The 18,362-nt window shown below is 44.2% G+C and overlaps 1 protein-coding gene across 2 annotated transcripts in view; it reads left to right on the top strand.

Annotated features, from left to right (window-relative positions):
* The window catches only part of LOC311128448 (low-density lipoprotein receptor-related protein 4-like), a 233,277-nt gene that overhangs the window by 146,432 nt on the left and 68,483 nt on the right, over positions 1-18,362 (top strand). For both annotated transcript variants that reach the window (XM_084160595.1, XM_084160594.1), the window contains exons 4-13: positions 5,559-5,672; positions 5,837-5,953; positions 6,678-6,806; positions 9,052-9,171; positions 9,309-9,434; positions 9,950-10,075; positions 10,206-10,340; positions 10,504-10,629; positions 11,403-11,633; positions 12,519-12,675. In XM_084160595.1, coding sequence (XP_084016721.1) covers positions 5,559-5,672; positions 5,837-5,953; positions 6,678-6,806; positions 9,052-9,171; positions 9,309-9,434; positions 9,950-10,075; positions 10,206-10,340; positions 10,504-10,629; positions 11,403-11,633; positions 12,519-12,675 — 1,381 coding nt within the window. The remainder of the gene's footprint in view (positions 1-5,558; positions 5,673-5,836; positions 5,954-6,677; positions 6,807-9,051; positions 9,172-9,308; positions 9,435-9,949; positions 10,076-10,205; positions 10,341-10,503; positions 10,630-11,402; positions 11,634-12,518; positions 12,676-18,362) is intronic.

Here is an 18,362-nt window from a genome sequence, read left to right as displayed (position 1 = left end):
CCAAACACACCGCCCGGGCAACGAAGGAGTGGCTTCGTAAGAAGCATTTCAAGGTCCTGCAGTGGCCTAGCCAGTCTCCAGATCTCAACCCCATAGAAAATCTTTGGAGGGAGTTGAAAGTCCGTGTTGCCCAGCGAAAGCCCCAAAACATCACTGCTCAAGAGGAGATCTGCATGGAGGAATGGGCCAAAATACCAGCAACAGTGTGTGAAAACCTTGTGAAGACTTACAGAAAACGTTTGACCTGTGTCATTGCCAACAAAGGGTATATAACAAAGTATTGAGAAACTTTTGTTATTGACCAAATACTTATTTTCCACCATAATTTGCAAATAAATTCATTAAAAATCCTACAATGTGATTTTCTGGATTTTTTTTTCTCATTTTGTCTGTCATAATTGACGTGTACCTATGATGAAAATTACAGGCCTCTCTCGTCTTTTTAAGTGGGAGAACTTGCACAATTGGTGGCTGACTAAATACATGTTTTCCCCACTGTATGTCTACAAGACACATCTTGATTCAGAATTTGTCAGGATATGGTGCAAATCTAAAAAATAAGAAAATATTCATTGGAAATGGTCTGTATGCTCTAGAATATCAAAAACATGTAATGAAAAGATATCCCCTGATATGGACCCTTTTCGTCCAGTGGGGTGTGTGTGTGTGTGTACACAGGAAAGGAGCAGTCATCATGAGTGAGTTGTAAAGGAGACCCCTACTCTCCTGCTGTCCACTGGCAACACGTGACCACACCCTAATGGGAGGTCACTGCTCCCATGGCAATCACACCTGACTCTGAGGATGACCTTTTACCTTACCGTGCAAACACTTCCTCCTGTTGCCAGGGGGAACACTTATTTTGTGTGTGTGTGTGTATGCATGTGTGTGCATGCATGCACATGCCTGGGAAATAAACTGAAATAGGCTTCAGCTGGCTGGCAGCAGTAGATGGTCAAAGAGAGAGTGGGAGGGTGTGAGTGAGGAGTGTGTGTATTTATACACTCATGTTTATATCGCCATGTACTTATACACGTCAGGAGTTGGTGCATATTTATACTTACAGTGGGTAGAACAAGTATTTGATACACTGCCGACTTTGCAGGCTTTCCTACTTACAAAGCATGTAGAGGTCTGTACTTTTTATCATAGGTACACTTCAACTGTGAGAGACGGAATCTAAAACAAAAATCCAGAAAATCACATTGTATGATTTTTAAGTAATTAATTTGCATTTTATTGCATGACATAAGCATTTGATACATCAGAAAAGCAGAACTTAATATTTGGTACAGAAACCTTTGTTTGCAATTACAGAGATCATAAGTTTCCTGTAGGTCTTGACCAGGTTTGCACACACTGCAGCAGGGATTTTGGCCCACTCCTCCATACTGACCTTCTCCAGATCCTTTAGGTTTCGGGGCTGTCGCTGGGCAATACGGAATTTCAGCTCCCTCCAAAGATGTTCTATTGGGTTCAGGTCTGGAGACTGGCTAGGCCACTCCAGGACCTTGAGATGCTTCTTACGGAGCCACTCCTTAGTTGCCCTGGCTGTGTGTTTCGGGTCGTTGTCATGCTGGAAGACCCAGCCACGACCCATCTTCAATGCTCTTACTGAGGGAAGGAGGTTGTTGGCCAAGATCTCACGATACATGGCCCCATCCATCCTCCCCTCAATACGGTGCAGTTGTCCTGTCCCCTTTGCAGAAAAGCATCCCCAAAGAATGATGTTTCCACCTCAATGCTTCTCGGTTGGGATGGTGTTCTTGGGGTTGTACTCATCCTTTTTCTTCCTCCAACATGGCGAGTGGAGTTTAGACCAAAAAGCTCTATTTTTGTCTCATCAGACCACATGACCTTCTCCCATCCCTCCTCTGGATCATCCAGATTGTCATTGGCAAACTTCAGACGGGCCTGGACATGCGCTGGCTTAAGCAGGGGCACCTTGCTGGCGCTGCAGGATTTTAATCCATGACGGCGTAGTGTATTATTAATGGTTTTCTTTGAGACTGTGGTCCCAGCTCTCTTCAGGTCATTGACTAGGTCCTGCTGTGTAGTTCTGGGCTGATCCCTCACCTTCCTCATGATCATTGATGCCCCACGAGGTGAGATTTTGCATGGAGCCCCAGACCGAGGGTGATTGACCGTCATCTTGAACTTCTTCAATTTTCTAATAATTGCGCCAACAGTTGTTGCCTTCTCACCAAGCTGCTTGCCTATTGTCCTGTAGCCCATCCCAGCCGTGTGCAGGTCTACCATTTTTTCCCTGATGTCCTTACACAGCTCTCTGGTCTTGGCCATTGTGGAGAGTTGGAGTCTGTTTTATTGAGTGTGTGGACAGGTGTCTTTTATACAGGTAACAAGTTCAAACAGGTGCAGTTAAGACAGGTAATGAGTGGAGAACAGGAGGGCTTCTTAAAGAAAAACTAACAGGTCTGTGAGAGCCGGAATTCTTACTGGTTGGTAGGCGATCAAATACTTATGTCATGCAATAAAATGCAAATTAATTACTTAAAAATCATACAATGTGATTTTCTGGATTTTTGTTTTAGATTCAGTCTCTCACAGTTGAAGTGTACCTATGATAAATTACAGACCTCTACATGCTTTGTAAGTAGTAAAACCTGCAAAATCGGCAGTGTATCAAATACTTGTTCTCCCCACTGTACATGTACTTATATGCTCAATCCCAAATGGCACCCTATTCCCTATATAGTGCACTACTTTTGAGCAGAGCCCTATGGAATAGGGTGCCATTTGGGAAGCAGACATACACAGGGCACTGATGTTTCCCTATCCACTCCAGCTGTCAGAGTTGTTTCTGGGTTGAGATGTAGTTAGTGGTCAGACTAAATGAAGACTGTCCAACGGGTAACTGCTTTATCCAGAGTGACTCACTGGGTTGAAAGTGTCACATATAATCCATGTAGATGGCTGAGTATTTCCATTGGCTTGATCATACTGCTACATACCCTGTTACCAGTGTAGTGAGTGGATATGTATGCCGGGAAATATTTTCAACTATACTATGGCTCATGAGGGAGCCTTCAAAATAATGTTCTGGATTCATTTAAATATTTTCAAATGCTTAAAGTGACTTCCAGACAAAGACTAATACGTTTGCGCGTGCACACACACACACACATTCACAACTGTCTGTTATAAAAAGGTGTCATAATAAACAGAGGTATCCATGATACCCTGTGGTTTAATGAGATTTCAGTCCACACACCTCCACACCCATTAAGTCCTTCTCAGAGATCACCACTCAAATCGGAATGAGAAACCTGGTACGATTCATTTCCAACTCCATGGATTGATTTTCCTGAATGTTAAGGAGATGGAATTGACCCAAGCTAACTCTGCCAGCATGTACCTCCATTCATCCTTTTTTTTGGAGGTGAGCTCTCTCTCTCTTTCTCAGATTCTCTCGTTCCCTCCTTATTTTTTCCAGATATCTCTGTATGGAGGTGGGCTTTCTTTCAATCTTTCTTTCTTTCTGTCTCTGATTCTCTTTCTCTGATTTTCTCTCTCTCTGTCTCTGTCTCCGATTCTCTCGTTCCCAGCTTCCCTCTCTCCTGTCTGACCCATATTACAGGAGCCAGACGTAGAATCCCATCCTGATGGGGGGTCCGTCTTCTGTGAGCCAGCCATAAATGTTTCATCTTCATGCTCCGTAAATTTCCCCCTCCCTCGCTCCTCGGCCTACTTATTATTTCAGGCCTTTTTTCTCTCTGTGTTTCTGTCCTCCTCCCTAGTTTTTTTCCCCCCACTGTTGTTTTATTCCATTATTTAAAGAGAGAAGGGGAAGAGAAAGGAGAGAGACGGGGGAGAATCTGTTATGCTCCACTTGAGCTTAGCAAGTTGTCAAAGTTTCAGACAACAAAACTGGAAAAAGAGAAGTTTGTGTGAAAGTGAGTGACAGAGTGAGCGTGCCTGTGTGGATGTGTGTGGTCCTACGTTCATATCATTTTTTTGTTTGTTTATCAAACATTCAGCAGAACACACATTACTACATATCCACAGTGGTATCACACACACACCAGATATGGGTTCAAATACTATTCAGAGCTTCAGCTCTTTTCTATAACCTGTAGGTAGAACTGATGGGAAAGTTCAGAGCTTCTGCTCTTTTCTATGTCAACTCATGGGATGAGAGGAGGATGCAAGGCAGGCAGGGGGCAAGGAGGGAAGGCAAACCCTGAAAGTGCATAGGTAATACTCCAGGAAACATTAAAAGTGTTTAAAAATGAATGTATTTTGTTTTATACATTTTTTCACACACACACACCTCAATGCATAATGACCCTGGTAATGAATCACAGTGACCTTTCATCTCTAACCCCTGCCTGCTTTCTGACTGATGATCTGCCTAAGGACACGTGACTTCTGAACTTTCCTCTGTTTGGGTTAGGAATGAGAGGGAAGGAAAGAGAGCGCCAGATGAGAGATTCAATTAAATTCTACTTAGTGTGCCAAGTTAGTTTTTGGAATGAGATTCAGCCATAGTGTTATCGTTTAGAGACTCTCATCCAGGGGCTAGCTTTGTCTTCTGCTTCTATTCCGTGTCCTTCTCCTACTCTGTTGCATCTGAATAGGAGAGGGGCAAGAGTACTCTTAAATAAAAATACTAATAAATCTAGTCTCTTCTGTTCTGATGACTCGGTTGGGTCTTAAAGCTGTGAAGACTGTGTGTAAGAAAACAAGAGAAAGAGATGAGAGGTAGTAGATTTGGGTCACGTTCCGTCGCAATAGTCACTGAGGTAGGAAGTACAGTCTCAATGAAAAATACACATTTTATCCTCAAACATATCTGTGCCCGTCCCTTTTTTCTGTCTCTCTGCTCCTTAACTTGTATTACACTCTGAACTGCCGTCACGTTTCTTTGACTGAGCCTCTGTATCCATTTTATTGGCAGTCCAGGTATAAGTGAGGTAGATTTCATAATTAGTTAACCTTCTAAGGCAGCAACCCCCCACACACACAAGACACACACACACACACACACAACACACTTTAAATAATATATCACCTCCGGTCTGGGGCCATTCAGGCAGAAATCACAGTACTTCCCTCCAATATTAACCTGTTTACCTGGTCCTCCTTTAGCCAGGACTATAATTGGCTAATGAACGCCGTGGTAATGACTGGCAGGATGTTGTATTAGTGAAGGAGAGGGAAAGATGGCGAGATGGGGGGGAGGACAGCGCAGGAGAGAACGGGAGAGAGACATTGTTGTAGGCCTAAGAGAGCTAGTAAGTGGAACTAATAATAACATCGGATACATTATTGTAAGGAAGTAGGTTTTGGGGTGTTGTTGTGCTGGATATGACAGTGTATTTTAGACCAGAGGTTAACCATCAGTGTGGATGGGAGGTTGTCCACTGGAGGTTAATAGACAGCTACTTTTCTCTGTATGAAAGTAAGAGAAAGGTCACTAAGCTGTGCGGTGCGTGCATGCACCCATATCAGATACTTACATCATACAAGCGGTGTATAGGATATTGTTTGTGTGATTTGTCCTTTGACTGACATCCCGTCTCTCTCTCTGTCTGTAGCTCCTAGAGAGTGTGAAGAGGATGAGTTCCATTGTCAGAACGGCTACTGCATCCGCAGCCTGTGGCACTGTGATGGGGACAATGACTGTGGGGATAACAGTGACGAGCAGTGTGGTGAGTTACACACACACACACACACACACACACAAACACACACATGCACACCACACATTCACTCCTACAGTATACACATACATTCAGAAAATCATAGTCTTTGTCACAACTCAATCCTCTCTCTTACTTTCTCTCTCTTTCTCCCCTCTTTCTCTCTCTCTCAGACATGCGTAAGTGTTCCGATAAGGAGTTTCGCTGTACAGATGGGAGCTGCATTGCTGAACATTGGTACTGTGATGGAGACACTGACTGCAAGGACGGATCAGATGAGGAAAACTGCCGTGAGTTGCCCTGTGTGTGTGCTTATATTTGTCCTGTTTCACACATGTACAAGTGTGTATTCTACACATGTGTCCTGGAAAGAGATGGAGACCCGCACACTGTCTAAAAAGGAATAAATCCAAAACTGAGGCTTTAATGCAAAATAAAGATGTATATTAAAACATCATGGTGTCCAAAAAATCATCAGTGCATAAATGAAAGGTGAAAACAAAACACAAACGTTTCAGCCTTCAGATTTTTTGGCCACCATGATGTTTTAATAATTGCATTCAAGCCTCAGTTTTGGATTTATTCATTTTTTCTACAGTGTGTGGGTCTCCATCTCTTCCAGTATTCTTATTTTGACTCCTACACACCTGGAACAGACACTATTCAGTAGTAAGGACCTTAAAAAAGTGCAGACAGCCTCGTTTATTTATATGCATGAAATGGAAATGTTTTTTGTTTTTTGCATGTCCCAACTCCCCCTGAGACACATACTGTACGTGTGTGTGTGTCCCCCCCTCTCTCTCTCTCTCTCTCTCTCTCTCTCTCTCTGGCGAGGGGGATTTCAATGGTATGGATAAAGGATTGGCAGCAGGATTTCAAAGGGCCTCGCACAGGTGTACACTCGGAGCCTTATCTTCCCTTTCCTTTGTCGCCAAGGGGTCAGTGTGTCGACATTACAGCTTCACCAAACCCTCCCCCCTCTCTCTTTTTCTCCCTTTCTCTCTCCCTCTGTAGCATCTGATGTAATGACGGCCACCTGTAGTGTTGAAGAGTTCCAGTGTGCGTACGGACGCTGTATTCTGGACATTTACCACTGTGACGGAGACGACGACTGTGGAGACTGGTCTGATGAGTCCGACTGCTGTAAGTACACACACACACACACACACACGTCTGATTCAGGTAGCTAATCATTGACATCTGCAGGCGCCAGCACCAATAAATGCTTCATCAGAGGCTGCTACACCGCCAGGCAGCAAACACATACTGTACCTCAAATTCCTCTGCTACACAAACAAACACAGACACACAAACACACACACACACACACACACACAGAGAGAACCTGCTGTGGCCAGACGACAGCTTGGAATTCTACCCAGAATGCCGAGCGCCCTATTTGTCAAGTGGAATGTAAACAAAGGGGTCAGTATGTTAGGGGCAGGTAGGATTGCAGGTGGGCTACAACTTTATCATGAGGGACAGGAGTGAGGGAGTGAAGTTCAGTATTTGAGAGGTGCCACTGACACTCTTTGTTTTATTTTTAAGGCCTTATCAGGTGAAAGCAATAGTGTGTCAAAATTTCCAGTCAAGTCTTCATAAAAGAAAAGAGAAAAGGATAGGATAGGATCGGCTGAGGTTAAACAGAATTGAGACAAGTTGGTGATGGCTGGTCCAGCTGTTACCATTGTAGCTATGATTGAGCTTGAGCACTGAATGGCTACACTGCAGAAATCTGTCTCCCTCACTTATTATGGCTCTCTGAGCGTTCCCTAACACAGATTCCTGGAATGCCCTGTCCCATTCTCCTTGCTGACAGCTGTCGTGGTAGAGCCTGCTGCTCCGTGGTGTGTCTATGTTACGTGCGTGTGTGCATGTCTGCGTGCGTTGGAAAACACTTCCCGTCTTTTTCTCTCTAACACACATATACACGCGAGCTAGCTAGCGTTTCGATTAGCACAGGCTATCATGTTTCTCCTCTTCTCTCTCGCTCAATGATACACACACTCTCTCTCTCATTCTCTCTGTCATGGCAGCCCACACAAATGCCTGAGAATGGATCTCTGTTAGCATGCATCAGACTTGGGATTAGGATGAGAGGAGAGAGAGCAGCGATTCTCAAACTCCTCTCTTCTTTGATGTTGTCTTTAACGGTGATAAGGCTTTCTTCATGACTGACAGATCAGTAAGGTCATGTTAGTTGCATGTCTTCGTCCCCCCTCCCACCTCTTCTCTTCTTCTCCTCTATCATCCCTTTCTCCGCCCTCCACAAGCATTTTGCTACACCCGCAATAACATCTGCTAAAAATGTGTATGTGACCAATACAACTTGATTGGATAATTGCCCCCTTGCCTTGGGATATTCATAATTTTTGGGAAAGTTAAAAACGCATCAAAGAAAAAGAAAAAGGACAGAGATAAAAAAAAATAGGAAAAGAAGACCTTACACTACAGCTGGCAGAGGAGACATACCAGAGAGGAATAAGACTAGCCATCCTCACACTGCATGTCTTGGTATTGACTGTATGCTGGACGCTTTGATAGAAAAACACTGGCACACTCTTAGATGGGCATGGTGTGTGTGTTCAGAATGGAGAGCGATCTGGGCACACGAGCAGATCAAACGATTATCTGTGTGTTTAGTGGTGTGTGTGTGTGTGTGTATGGTTATGTCTGTGTATTCGTTGTGTGTGTGTGTATTCTGAGAGTTGGGCACACACGAGTAGATGAAACGGTTCTCTGTGTGTGTGGGTGTCAATGTGGACGACAGGGTACCAGCTGATAAGTGGGTTTGAACATGAGAACACTGTCCATTTAAAATGTCTTTCCATTGCTCTCTCTCTCTCTCTCGCTCTCTCTCTCTCTCTCTCTCTCTCTCTCACCACCTGGTGTTTTGATCATCCCCTCATCACACACACAGCTTTCTTATCTCCCTCTCTTCTGTTCTGTTGGCGCTGTTCCCTTCTCTTGTCTAACTGATAACACTTCACATGGACGCATGCAGACACTCTACAGCACTTGTTCTCTCACGCTTCCTCTCTTTTTTACCCTCGCTTTATTCATTCCTCAGCTCTCTGTCCTTATCTTCTACCCTCAGCCCTTCAGCCTCATATGAACAGGCTCTATTGTTAGATCATGAATAAAAGTGTGTGTGTCCTTGTGTGTGTTCGTTTGGTCTTGGATATATATGTTTGATTCTTTTGCAAACATGCATGTCCTGCCCCACATGTTTCTTTCTGTTCTGTCCCTGTAAAAGCATCTTTGTATTATCAGGGTCCTTCAGATAAATTGTTTTACACTGTCAGGGATGATTGAAGTTCCAAAAGCATTTGCATTTTATCTCACGGTAGTGATTGTGTGTGTGCGTGCATGTGTGTGTGTCCTGCAGCCTCCCACCAGCCTTGTCGTTCTGTGGAGTTCATGTGCAGCAGTGGGATGTGCATCAACGCTGGCTGGAGGTGTGACGGGGAGTTTGACTGTGATGACCAATCAGATGAGAAGAACTGCAGTAAGTATCTGCTTGTGTGTGTGTGTGTGTACATATTGTGTGTGTGTTTCTGTGTGTTTGTGTATGCAATGTATGTAGATTGTGTGTGTGTGTGTGTGTGTGTGTGTGTGTCTAACCAACCTGTCCTCTCCCTCCAGCCACCTCCATGTGTACTGCGGATCAGTTCCGCTGTGCATCGGGACGCTGTGTCAGGTTGTCATGGAGATGTGACGGCGAGGAGGACTGCTCTGACGGCAGCGATGAAGATGACTGTGAGAAGACTGGTACGTGTGTGGGTGTGTGCACTTGTGCAGATCGGCATTAATCTAAACTAGACAGTACAGAGGAAATAAAAGGATACAAAGGAGGAAAGAGAGCTCCAGGGACTTAGTTATTATAGGCGGGGCTAAACAAACATTGAGCTAAATCTCACACCTCAGACATGCACCCTATAATTCAGTATCCATGACAACAGTTGCAGGACAGCTCTCCATGCTGAAAAGCATCATGGGAGAGGAAACTGTCAGAGGGAAAGTATATTGGATGATCACCCCACCCAGGGTGGAGTCTAGATCCAGTCAATCTAAAGAACGGTTACCATTACCCCACCGACCTTTTGTGTCTATCCTTCAAAAGTCAGAGGCTAAGTCCCAAATGGTACCCTATTCCCTATATAGTGCACTACTTTTGACCAGGACCCAAGGGGTGCCATTTGAAACAGAGTTTTCAGATGTTGTCCATTGTTCTTCACAGCTTTTTTCCAGCCCATTGTAACTTTCTCCATCTATCTCCCCACCAGACACCCATCCATGTGCTCCAGACCAGTTCCTGTGTGGGAACGGCCGTTGTATTGGCCAGAGGAAGGTCTGTAATGAGGTCAGCGACTGTGGAGATGGGACGGACGAACACCCTCACCAGGACTGCCGTGAGTTATGTCTGACTGTATAAGGGGAAGGGTGTGTGTGTGTGTGTGTTTGGGGGCTTATGCGGAAACTTCTGTAAGGCTCCACATCATAATATCTCTCTAACAAGTGTGTGTGTGTGTTTGAGTGTAGGCCCGCGGTCCAGCGAGGGCAACTGTAACCTGAATAACGGAGACTGTTCTCAGAAGTGTCAGATGGCCAGAGGTCTGGTCCAGTGTACCTGTCATACTGGCTACAGACTGATGGAGGATGGCAGGGCCTGCCAGGGTGAGATTGTGTGTGTGTGTGCGTGTGCGTGCGATGAGAGACTGAAAAAATTTAACGTAAATGAGCTCTGCTGATTTTATAATGAGTTGATTGAAAATGTATATATTTTAGGTGTTTACACTTGCAGTTTCATCACATATTCTCTTACACCCCCCGTTCCCAGATGTGGATGAGTGTGCAGAGGAGGGCTACTGCAGCCAGGGTTGTACCAACACAGAGGGGGGGTTCCAGTGCTGGTGTGTGCAGGGCTACGAGCTGAGGCCTGACAAGCGCAGCTGCAAGGCGCTGGGTGAGTCCACTCACAACCTTTCAATTTAAGACCTTTGGCTTCAACATTTGGAGGGATTGCGAGCGCCTGGGGAAGTTGTTTACCTGAAATGCATCAGGGTTTTGTGTTTCTTAAACATGTTTTGCCTGCATGGAATTCAAACCATTTCCCTTACTCTGCCCTGGGTAGTGGGTGACCCATATGCATCATAGTTGTGTTTAAAACATGCAAACATGTTTCATCTGCATTTAATTGTAACCATATCCCTTGCTAAGCTTGGGGGAGTTGGACTGTGGCTGAGGTTAGCTCATAGTTTAAGGTCAGAAAAGCGAGTGCTTGGGTGCATCCCAAATGGCACCTTATATCCTATAGTGCACTACTGTACTAAAGTAGTTCACTATAAAGCAATAGGGTGCCATTTGAAACGCAGGCCTGGTCTGTACTATATTTAGATATGAAGCTAGGGTCCACTACATTGCCAATACAGCACCCCACAAATCTGGTGTGTATCACTGGTGAACCCCGGTCGAGCATCTCTGCTTGGGTTCCAGTGGCCAGGGGGTGTACTTGACTGACTGACTAATATTAATGTTGGGTCTTATTGAAAGTGATAGCTGGAGTTTCCTGCAAGAGCTGAGTTTTTCTTCCTCTCTCCCTTGCACTCCACACCCTCTCCCCTCTCTCCCTCTTTCTATTACTCTCCTCATTTTGCTTCTCACTACCCTCCCTCTCTCCTTTCCCTCCCTCCTCTCTATACCCTCCTCTCTTTACCCTACTCTGTACCCCCCCATTAGGTCCTGAGCCAGTGCTGCTGTTCGCTAACCGTATAGACATCCGCCAGGTGTTGCCCCATCGGTCAGAGTACACTCTGCTGCTGAACAACCTGGAAAACGCTATCGCTCTGGACTTCCACCACAACCAGGAGCTGGTCTTCTGGTCCGACGTCACGCTCGACCGCATCATGAAGGCCAACCTGAACGGGAGCAACGTGGAGGAAGTGGTTTCCACTGGCTTAGAGAGTCCAGGTATGAACATGACCGTTTATGGTCTAACTCTGGTCAAAACACACACGGGAGAATGCATAGCAGGTGGTTTTCCACCACCATTGATACGATCACAGATGGTCATGCTACATTCTGAACACACAAAATTATTTAAAGGAAAGCCCAGTTATAACTACGACCACACATGGTTTTACTATGGTCAGAACATGTTTCAACATAGTATGTACAGCACTGCAACAGTCATAATACAAGGTTTAGGACAAATTACGAGTCAACACAATCTGGCCTTGCTGAAGAAGACAAATGGATGGCATTTTCTAATCCAAAAAGGTCAAATAGGGGGGCTTATATTTGTTCTGTGTAACCTGTACAAGTGTGTGGTGTGAAATGGAAATGTGTTTTTTTGCATATCCCACTCTGAGACACCCTCAGAGAGTGGGGTCACGGCCAGGGATCAGCCATTAATGACAGCAACCCTGGAGCAATTAGGGTTAAGTGCCTTGCTCAAGGGCAGATCAACAGATATTTCACCTAGTCTGCTCAGGAATTCGAACTAGCAATCTTTCGGTTACTGGCCCAACGCTCTATCCGCTAGGCTACCTGCCGCCCTTTAATCCCAAATGTGATTTTAGCTTCTACACTTTTACCCAAAGTTTGCCCCAAACCATAACCCCTAGATAAAAACTAGATGGCTCAACAGCGCTGATTCTTTTGCCACATTTTAATATTACCATCTATTGACTACCAGGGTTGTGTTTATTAGGGCATGCAACATAACATGTTTTAAAACTTTTGCAATGGAAAACAAAAGACTGTTTTTAATTAAGTCAAGACAGTCCCTCCCTGTTTCAGTCCGTTTTCCTCCGTTTGGTGCCTAATGAACATGACCCTGCTCTCTCCCTCTAGGTGGTCTGGCTATAGACTGGATCCATGACAAGCTATACTGGACTGACTCAGGGACGTCCCGTATTGAGGTGGCCAATCTGGATGGAACCCACCGCAAGGTCCTCCTATGGCAGAGCATGGAGAAACCCCGAGCCATCGCACTGCACCCTATAGAGGGGTAAGGAGGATCTCTCTCTTTCTCCTCTCTCTTCTCTATCCCTACCTGCCAACCTGCACGTATTTTGTGTACCATACACGCAATTTCAGGTCAAAGTATGCTGGTACAAAAAACGACCCTAAACAATGCAAAAATAAGCTTCTAGTAGGCACATTGTGGTTTTTGACTCTGAAGTTGGAGCTGAACCAATCATAGGACTCAGACGAGGAGAAAAAATCTCCAGCCCTCCCAGCCCCCCATAGTCGTAGTACTATTTTCGTCCCTGCAGCTGGATGGCAGCTCTCCACTTTGTCTGTTGATACCACTGATGTGTGAGGGAAAAGGGTAGGGAATATGGAGAATGGACTGTTTGCCAAATACATTTTCCAAAATTGTATGCGTTAGTCAAGCACATAACCAATATTATTTCTTAGATAGCTCCTTAGCTAAGGCGTCTTTTACAAAACAGGTAGTTAGCTACAAATTAAAAATGCCAGTTTACATTTCCACTAGAGTTTCCACATTAAGACACCTATGAATTAGAATGATAATCTCCCCTAAATTTAACCCAAAAAAATTTGAAAGTATCATTGAGACCACCTCAATTTAATTTAGGATCACACACTAGACTACTGTGTTGGCTACATTGTTTAATATCATTTAAGACTCTAGGGTTCAGGAAATGGCATTTAAAGTTTTATTTTTTTTTTTATAGCAAAATGCTCCAATTTCCTTCTCCAACTTCACAACTTCCAGACCTCTCTCCTACTCACCCTTAGGCCTACATCAGCACCACCTAGTCAGAAATGCCTAAGGAGAGCCTTGATTGTACATTTTAAAGTGGCAATATGTAACTTTTTGGGCGACCCGACCAAATTTACATAGAGATGTGAGTTATAGATATATAATTCTACTTGAAAGCATGTCTAAGAAGTGGTACATCTGTTCTATGTGCACGATTGGCGCAGTGGTCTAAGGCACTGCATCTCAGTGCTTGAGGCGTCACTACAGACCCCCTGGTTCGATTCTAGGCTGTATCACAACCGGCCGTGATTGCGAGTCCAATAGGGCGGCGCACAATTGGCCCAGCGTCGTCCGGGTTTGGCCGGTGTAGGTCGTCATTGTAAATAAGAATTTGTTCTTAACTGACTTGCCTAGTTAAATAAAGGTAAAATAAAATACATTTTCTATGCTTCCCATTCTTCAGTTTTGTTTTTGCGTCTTCTACTTTCAGTTCTGTACACCAGCTTCAAACAGCTGAAACAATAATAGTTTTATTTATTTTGTATTTTTATTTATTTTTAGGGTGTAGATCAGCTTTAATATTGCAGATAGATTGTAACTTCCATCAATGTAATTGTCTGCATTACTTCCAATCACCCATATGTTTTTTTTTTTCTCGCAAATATATATATATATATATATAAACATACATACAGTGAGGGAAAAAAGTATTTTATCCCCTGCTGATTTTGTACGTTTGCCCACTGACAAAGACATGATCAGTCTATAATTTTAATGGTAGGTTTATTTGAACAGTGCGAGACAGAATAACAACAACAAAATCCAGAAAAATGCATGTCAAACATGTTATGAATTCATTTGCATTTTAATTAGGGAAATAAGTATTCGACCCTTGTTGGCAATCACATATATAATATAATAATATAATATGCCATTTAGCAGACGCTTTTATCCAAAGCGACTTACAGTCATGTGCGCATACATTTTTACGTACAGTGGGGAAAAAAAGTATTTAGTCAGCCACCAATTGTGCAAGTTCTCCCACTTAAAAAGATGAGAGAGGCCTGTAATTTTCATCATAGGTACACGTCAACTATGACAGACAAAATGAGAAAAAAAAATCCAGAAAATCCCATTGTAGGATTTTTTATGAATTTATTTGCAAATTATGGTGGAAAATAAGTATTTGGTCACCTACAAACAAGCAAGATTTCTGGCTCTCACAGACCTGTAACTTCTTCTTTCAGAGGCTCCTCTGTCCTCCACTCGTTACCTGTATTAATGGCACCTGTTTGAACTTGTTATCAGTATAAAATACACCTGTCCACAACCTCAAACAGTCACACTCCAAACTTCACAATGGCCAAGACCAAAGAGCTGTCAAAGGACACCAAAAACAACATTGTAGACCTGCACCAGGCTGGGAAGAATGAATCTGCAATAGGTAAGCAGCTTGGTTTGAAGAAATCAACTGTGGGAGCAATTATTAGGAAATGGAAGACGTACAAGACCACTGATAATCTCCCTCGATCTGGGGCTCCACGCAAGATCTCACCCCGTGGGGTCAAAATGATCACAAGAACGGTGAGCAAAAATCCCAGAACCACACGGGGGGACCTAGTGAATGACCTGCAGAGAGCTGGGACCAAAGTAACAAAGCCAACCATCAGTAACACACTACGCCGCCAGGGACTCAAATCCTGCAGTGCGAGACGTGTCCCCCTGCTTAAGCCAGTACATGTCCAGGCCCGTCTGAAGTGCATTTGGATGATCCAGAAGAGGATTGGGAGAATGTCATATGGTCAGATGAAACCAAAATATAACTTTTTGGTAAAAACTCAACTCGTCATGTTTGGAGGACAAAGAATGCTAAGTTGCATCCAAAGAACACCATACCTACTGTGAAGCATGGGGTTGGAAACATCATGCTTTGGGGCTGTTTTTCTGCAAAGGGACAAGGACGACTGATTTGTGTAAAGGAAAGAATGAATGGGGCCATGTATCGTGAGATTTTGAGTGAAACCCTGCTTCCATCAGCAAGGGCATTGAAGATGAAACGTGGCTGGGTCTTTCAGCATGACAATGATCCCAAACACACCGCCCAGGTAACGAAGGAGTGGCTTCGTAAGAAGCATTTCAAGGTCCTGGAGTGGCCTAGCCAGTCTCCAGATCTCAACCCCATAGAAAATCTTTGGAGGGAGTTGAAAGTCTGTGTTGCCCAGCGACAGCCCCAAAACATCACTGCTCTAGAGGAGATCTGCATGGAGGAATGGGCCAAAATACCAGCAACAGTGTGTGAAAACCTTGTGAAGACTTACAGAAAACGTTTGACCTGTGTCATTGCCAACAAAGGGTATATAACAAAGTATTGAGAAACTTTTGTTATTGACCAAATACTTATTTTCCACCATCATATGCCAATAAATTCATTAAAAATCCTACAACGTGATTTTCTGGATTTTTTTTTCTCATTTTGTCTGTCATAGTTGACGTGTACCTATGATGAAAATTACAGCCCTCTCTCATCTTTTTAAGTGGGAGAACTTGCACAATTGGTGGCTGACTAAATACTTTTTTTCCCCACTGTATGGGTGGTCCCGGGGATCGAACCCACTACCCTGGCGTTACAAGCGCCATGCTCTACCAATTGAGCTACAGAGGACCACATAGGTCAGACGTTTCTTGTAGTTGGCTACCAGGTTTGCACACATCTCAGGAGGGATTTTGTCCCACTCCTCTTCTCCAAGTCATTAAGGTTTCGAGGCTGACGTTTGGCAACTCAAACCTTCAGCTCCCTCCACATATGTTCTATGGGATTAAGGGCTGGAGACTGGCTAGGCCACTCCAGGACCTTAATGTGCTTCTTCTTGAGCCACTACTTTGTTGCCTTGGCCGTGTGTTTTGGTTCATTGTCATGCTGGAATACCCATCCACGACCCATTTTCAATGCCCTGGCTGAGGGAAGGAGGTTCTCACCCAAGATTTGACGGTACATGGCCCCGTCCATCGTCCCTTTGATGCAGTGAAGTTGTCCTGTCCCCTTAGCAGAAAAACACCCCCAAAGCATAATGTTTCCACCTCCATGTTTGACGGTGGGGATGGTGTTATTGGGGTCATAGGCAGCATTCCTCCTCCTCCAAACACGGCGAGTTGAGTTGATGCCAAAGAGCTCAATTTCAACCCTGGTAGTCAGAGTTCAACACTTTCACCCAGTTCTCCTCTGAATCATTCAGATGTTCATTGGCAAACTTCAGACGGGCCTGTATATGTGCTTTCTTGAGCAGGGGGACCTTGCGGGCGCTGCAGGATTTCAGTCCTTCACGGCATAGTGTGTTACCAATTGTTTTCTTGGTGACTATGGTCCCAGCTGCCTTGAGATCATTGACAAGATCCTCCCGTGTAGTTCTGGGCTGATTCCTCACCGTTCTCATGATCATTGCAACTCCACGAGGTGAGATCTTGCATGGAGCCCCAGGCCGAGGGAGATTGACAGTTATTTTGTGTTTCTTCCATTTGCGAATAATCGCACCAATTGTTGTCACCTTCTCACCAAGCTGCTTGGCGATGGTCTTGTAGCCCATTCCAGCCTTGTGTAGGTCTACAATCTTGTCCCTGACATCCTTGGAGAGCTCTTTGGTCTTGGCCATGGTGGAGCATTTGGAATCTGATTGATTGATTGCTTCTGTGGACAGGTGTCTTTTATACAGGTAACAAGCTGAGATTAGGAGCACTCCCTTTAAGAGTGTGCTCCTTATCTCAGCTTGTTATCTGTAAAAAAAGACACCTGGGAGCAAGAAATCTTTCTGATTGAGAGGGGGTCAAATACCTATTTCCCTCATTTAAAATGCAAATCAATTTATAACATTTTTGACATGCGTTTTTCTGGATTTTTTTGTTGTTATTCTGTCTCTCACTGTTCAAATAAACCTACCATAAACATTATAGACTGATCATGTCTGTGTCAGTGGGCAAACATACAAAATCAGCAGGGGATCAAATACTTTTTTCCATCACTGTACTTACAGTGGGGAGAACAAGTATTTGATACACTGCCAATTTTGCAGGTTTTCCTACTTACAAAGCATGTAGAGGTCTGTAATTTTTATCATAGGTACACTTCAACTGTGAGAGACGGAATCTAAAACAAAAATCCAGAAAATCTCATTTTATGATTTTTAAGTAATTAATTTGCATTTTATTGCATGACATAAGTATTTGATCACCTACCAACCAGTAAGAATTCCGGTTCTCACAGACCTGTTAGTTTTTCTTTAAGAAGCCCTCCTGTTCTCCACTCATTACCTGTATTAACTCCATCTGTTTGATCTTGTTACCTGTATAAAAGACACCTGTCCACACACTCAATCAAACAGACTCCAACCTCTCCACAATGGCCAAGACCAGAGAGCTGTGTAAGGACATCAGGGATAACATTGTAGACCTGCACAAGGCTGGGATGGGCTACAGGACAATACGCAAGCAGCTTGGTGAGAAGGCAACAACTGTTGGCGCAATTATTCGAAAATGGAAGAAGTTTAAGATGACGGTAATTCACCCTCAGTCTGGGGCTCCATGCAAGATCTCACCTCGTGGGGCATCAATGATCATGAGGAAGGTGAGGGATCAGCCCAGAACTACACGGCAGGACTTGGTCAATGACCTGAAGATAGCTGGGACCACAGTCTCAAAGAAAACCATTAGTAACATACTACGCCGTCATGGATTAAAATCCTGCAGCGCACGCAAGGTCCCCCTGCTCAAGCCAGCGCATGTCCAGGCCCGTCTGAAGTTTGCCAATGACCATCTGGATGATCCAGAGGAGGAATGGGAGAAGGTCATGTGGTCTGATGAGACAAAAATAGAGCTTTTTGGTCTAAACTCCACTTGCCGTGTTTGGAGGAAGAAGAAGGATGAGTACAACCCCAAGAACACCATCCCAACCGTGAAGCATGGAGGTGGAAACA

This window comes from Coregonus lavaretus (genome assembly GCF_964263955.1).
Source record: "Coregonus lavaretus genome assembly, chromosome: 4".
Lineage (NCBI taxonomy): Eukaryota > Metazoa > Chordata > Actinopteri > Salmoniformes > Salmonidae > Coregonus > Coregonus lavaretus.
Note: the sequence above shows the minus strand (reverse complement) of the source record. Positions and strands in the feature narration are given on the sequence as shown.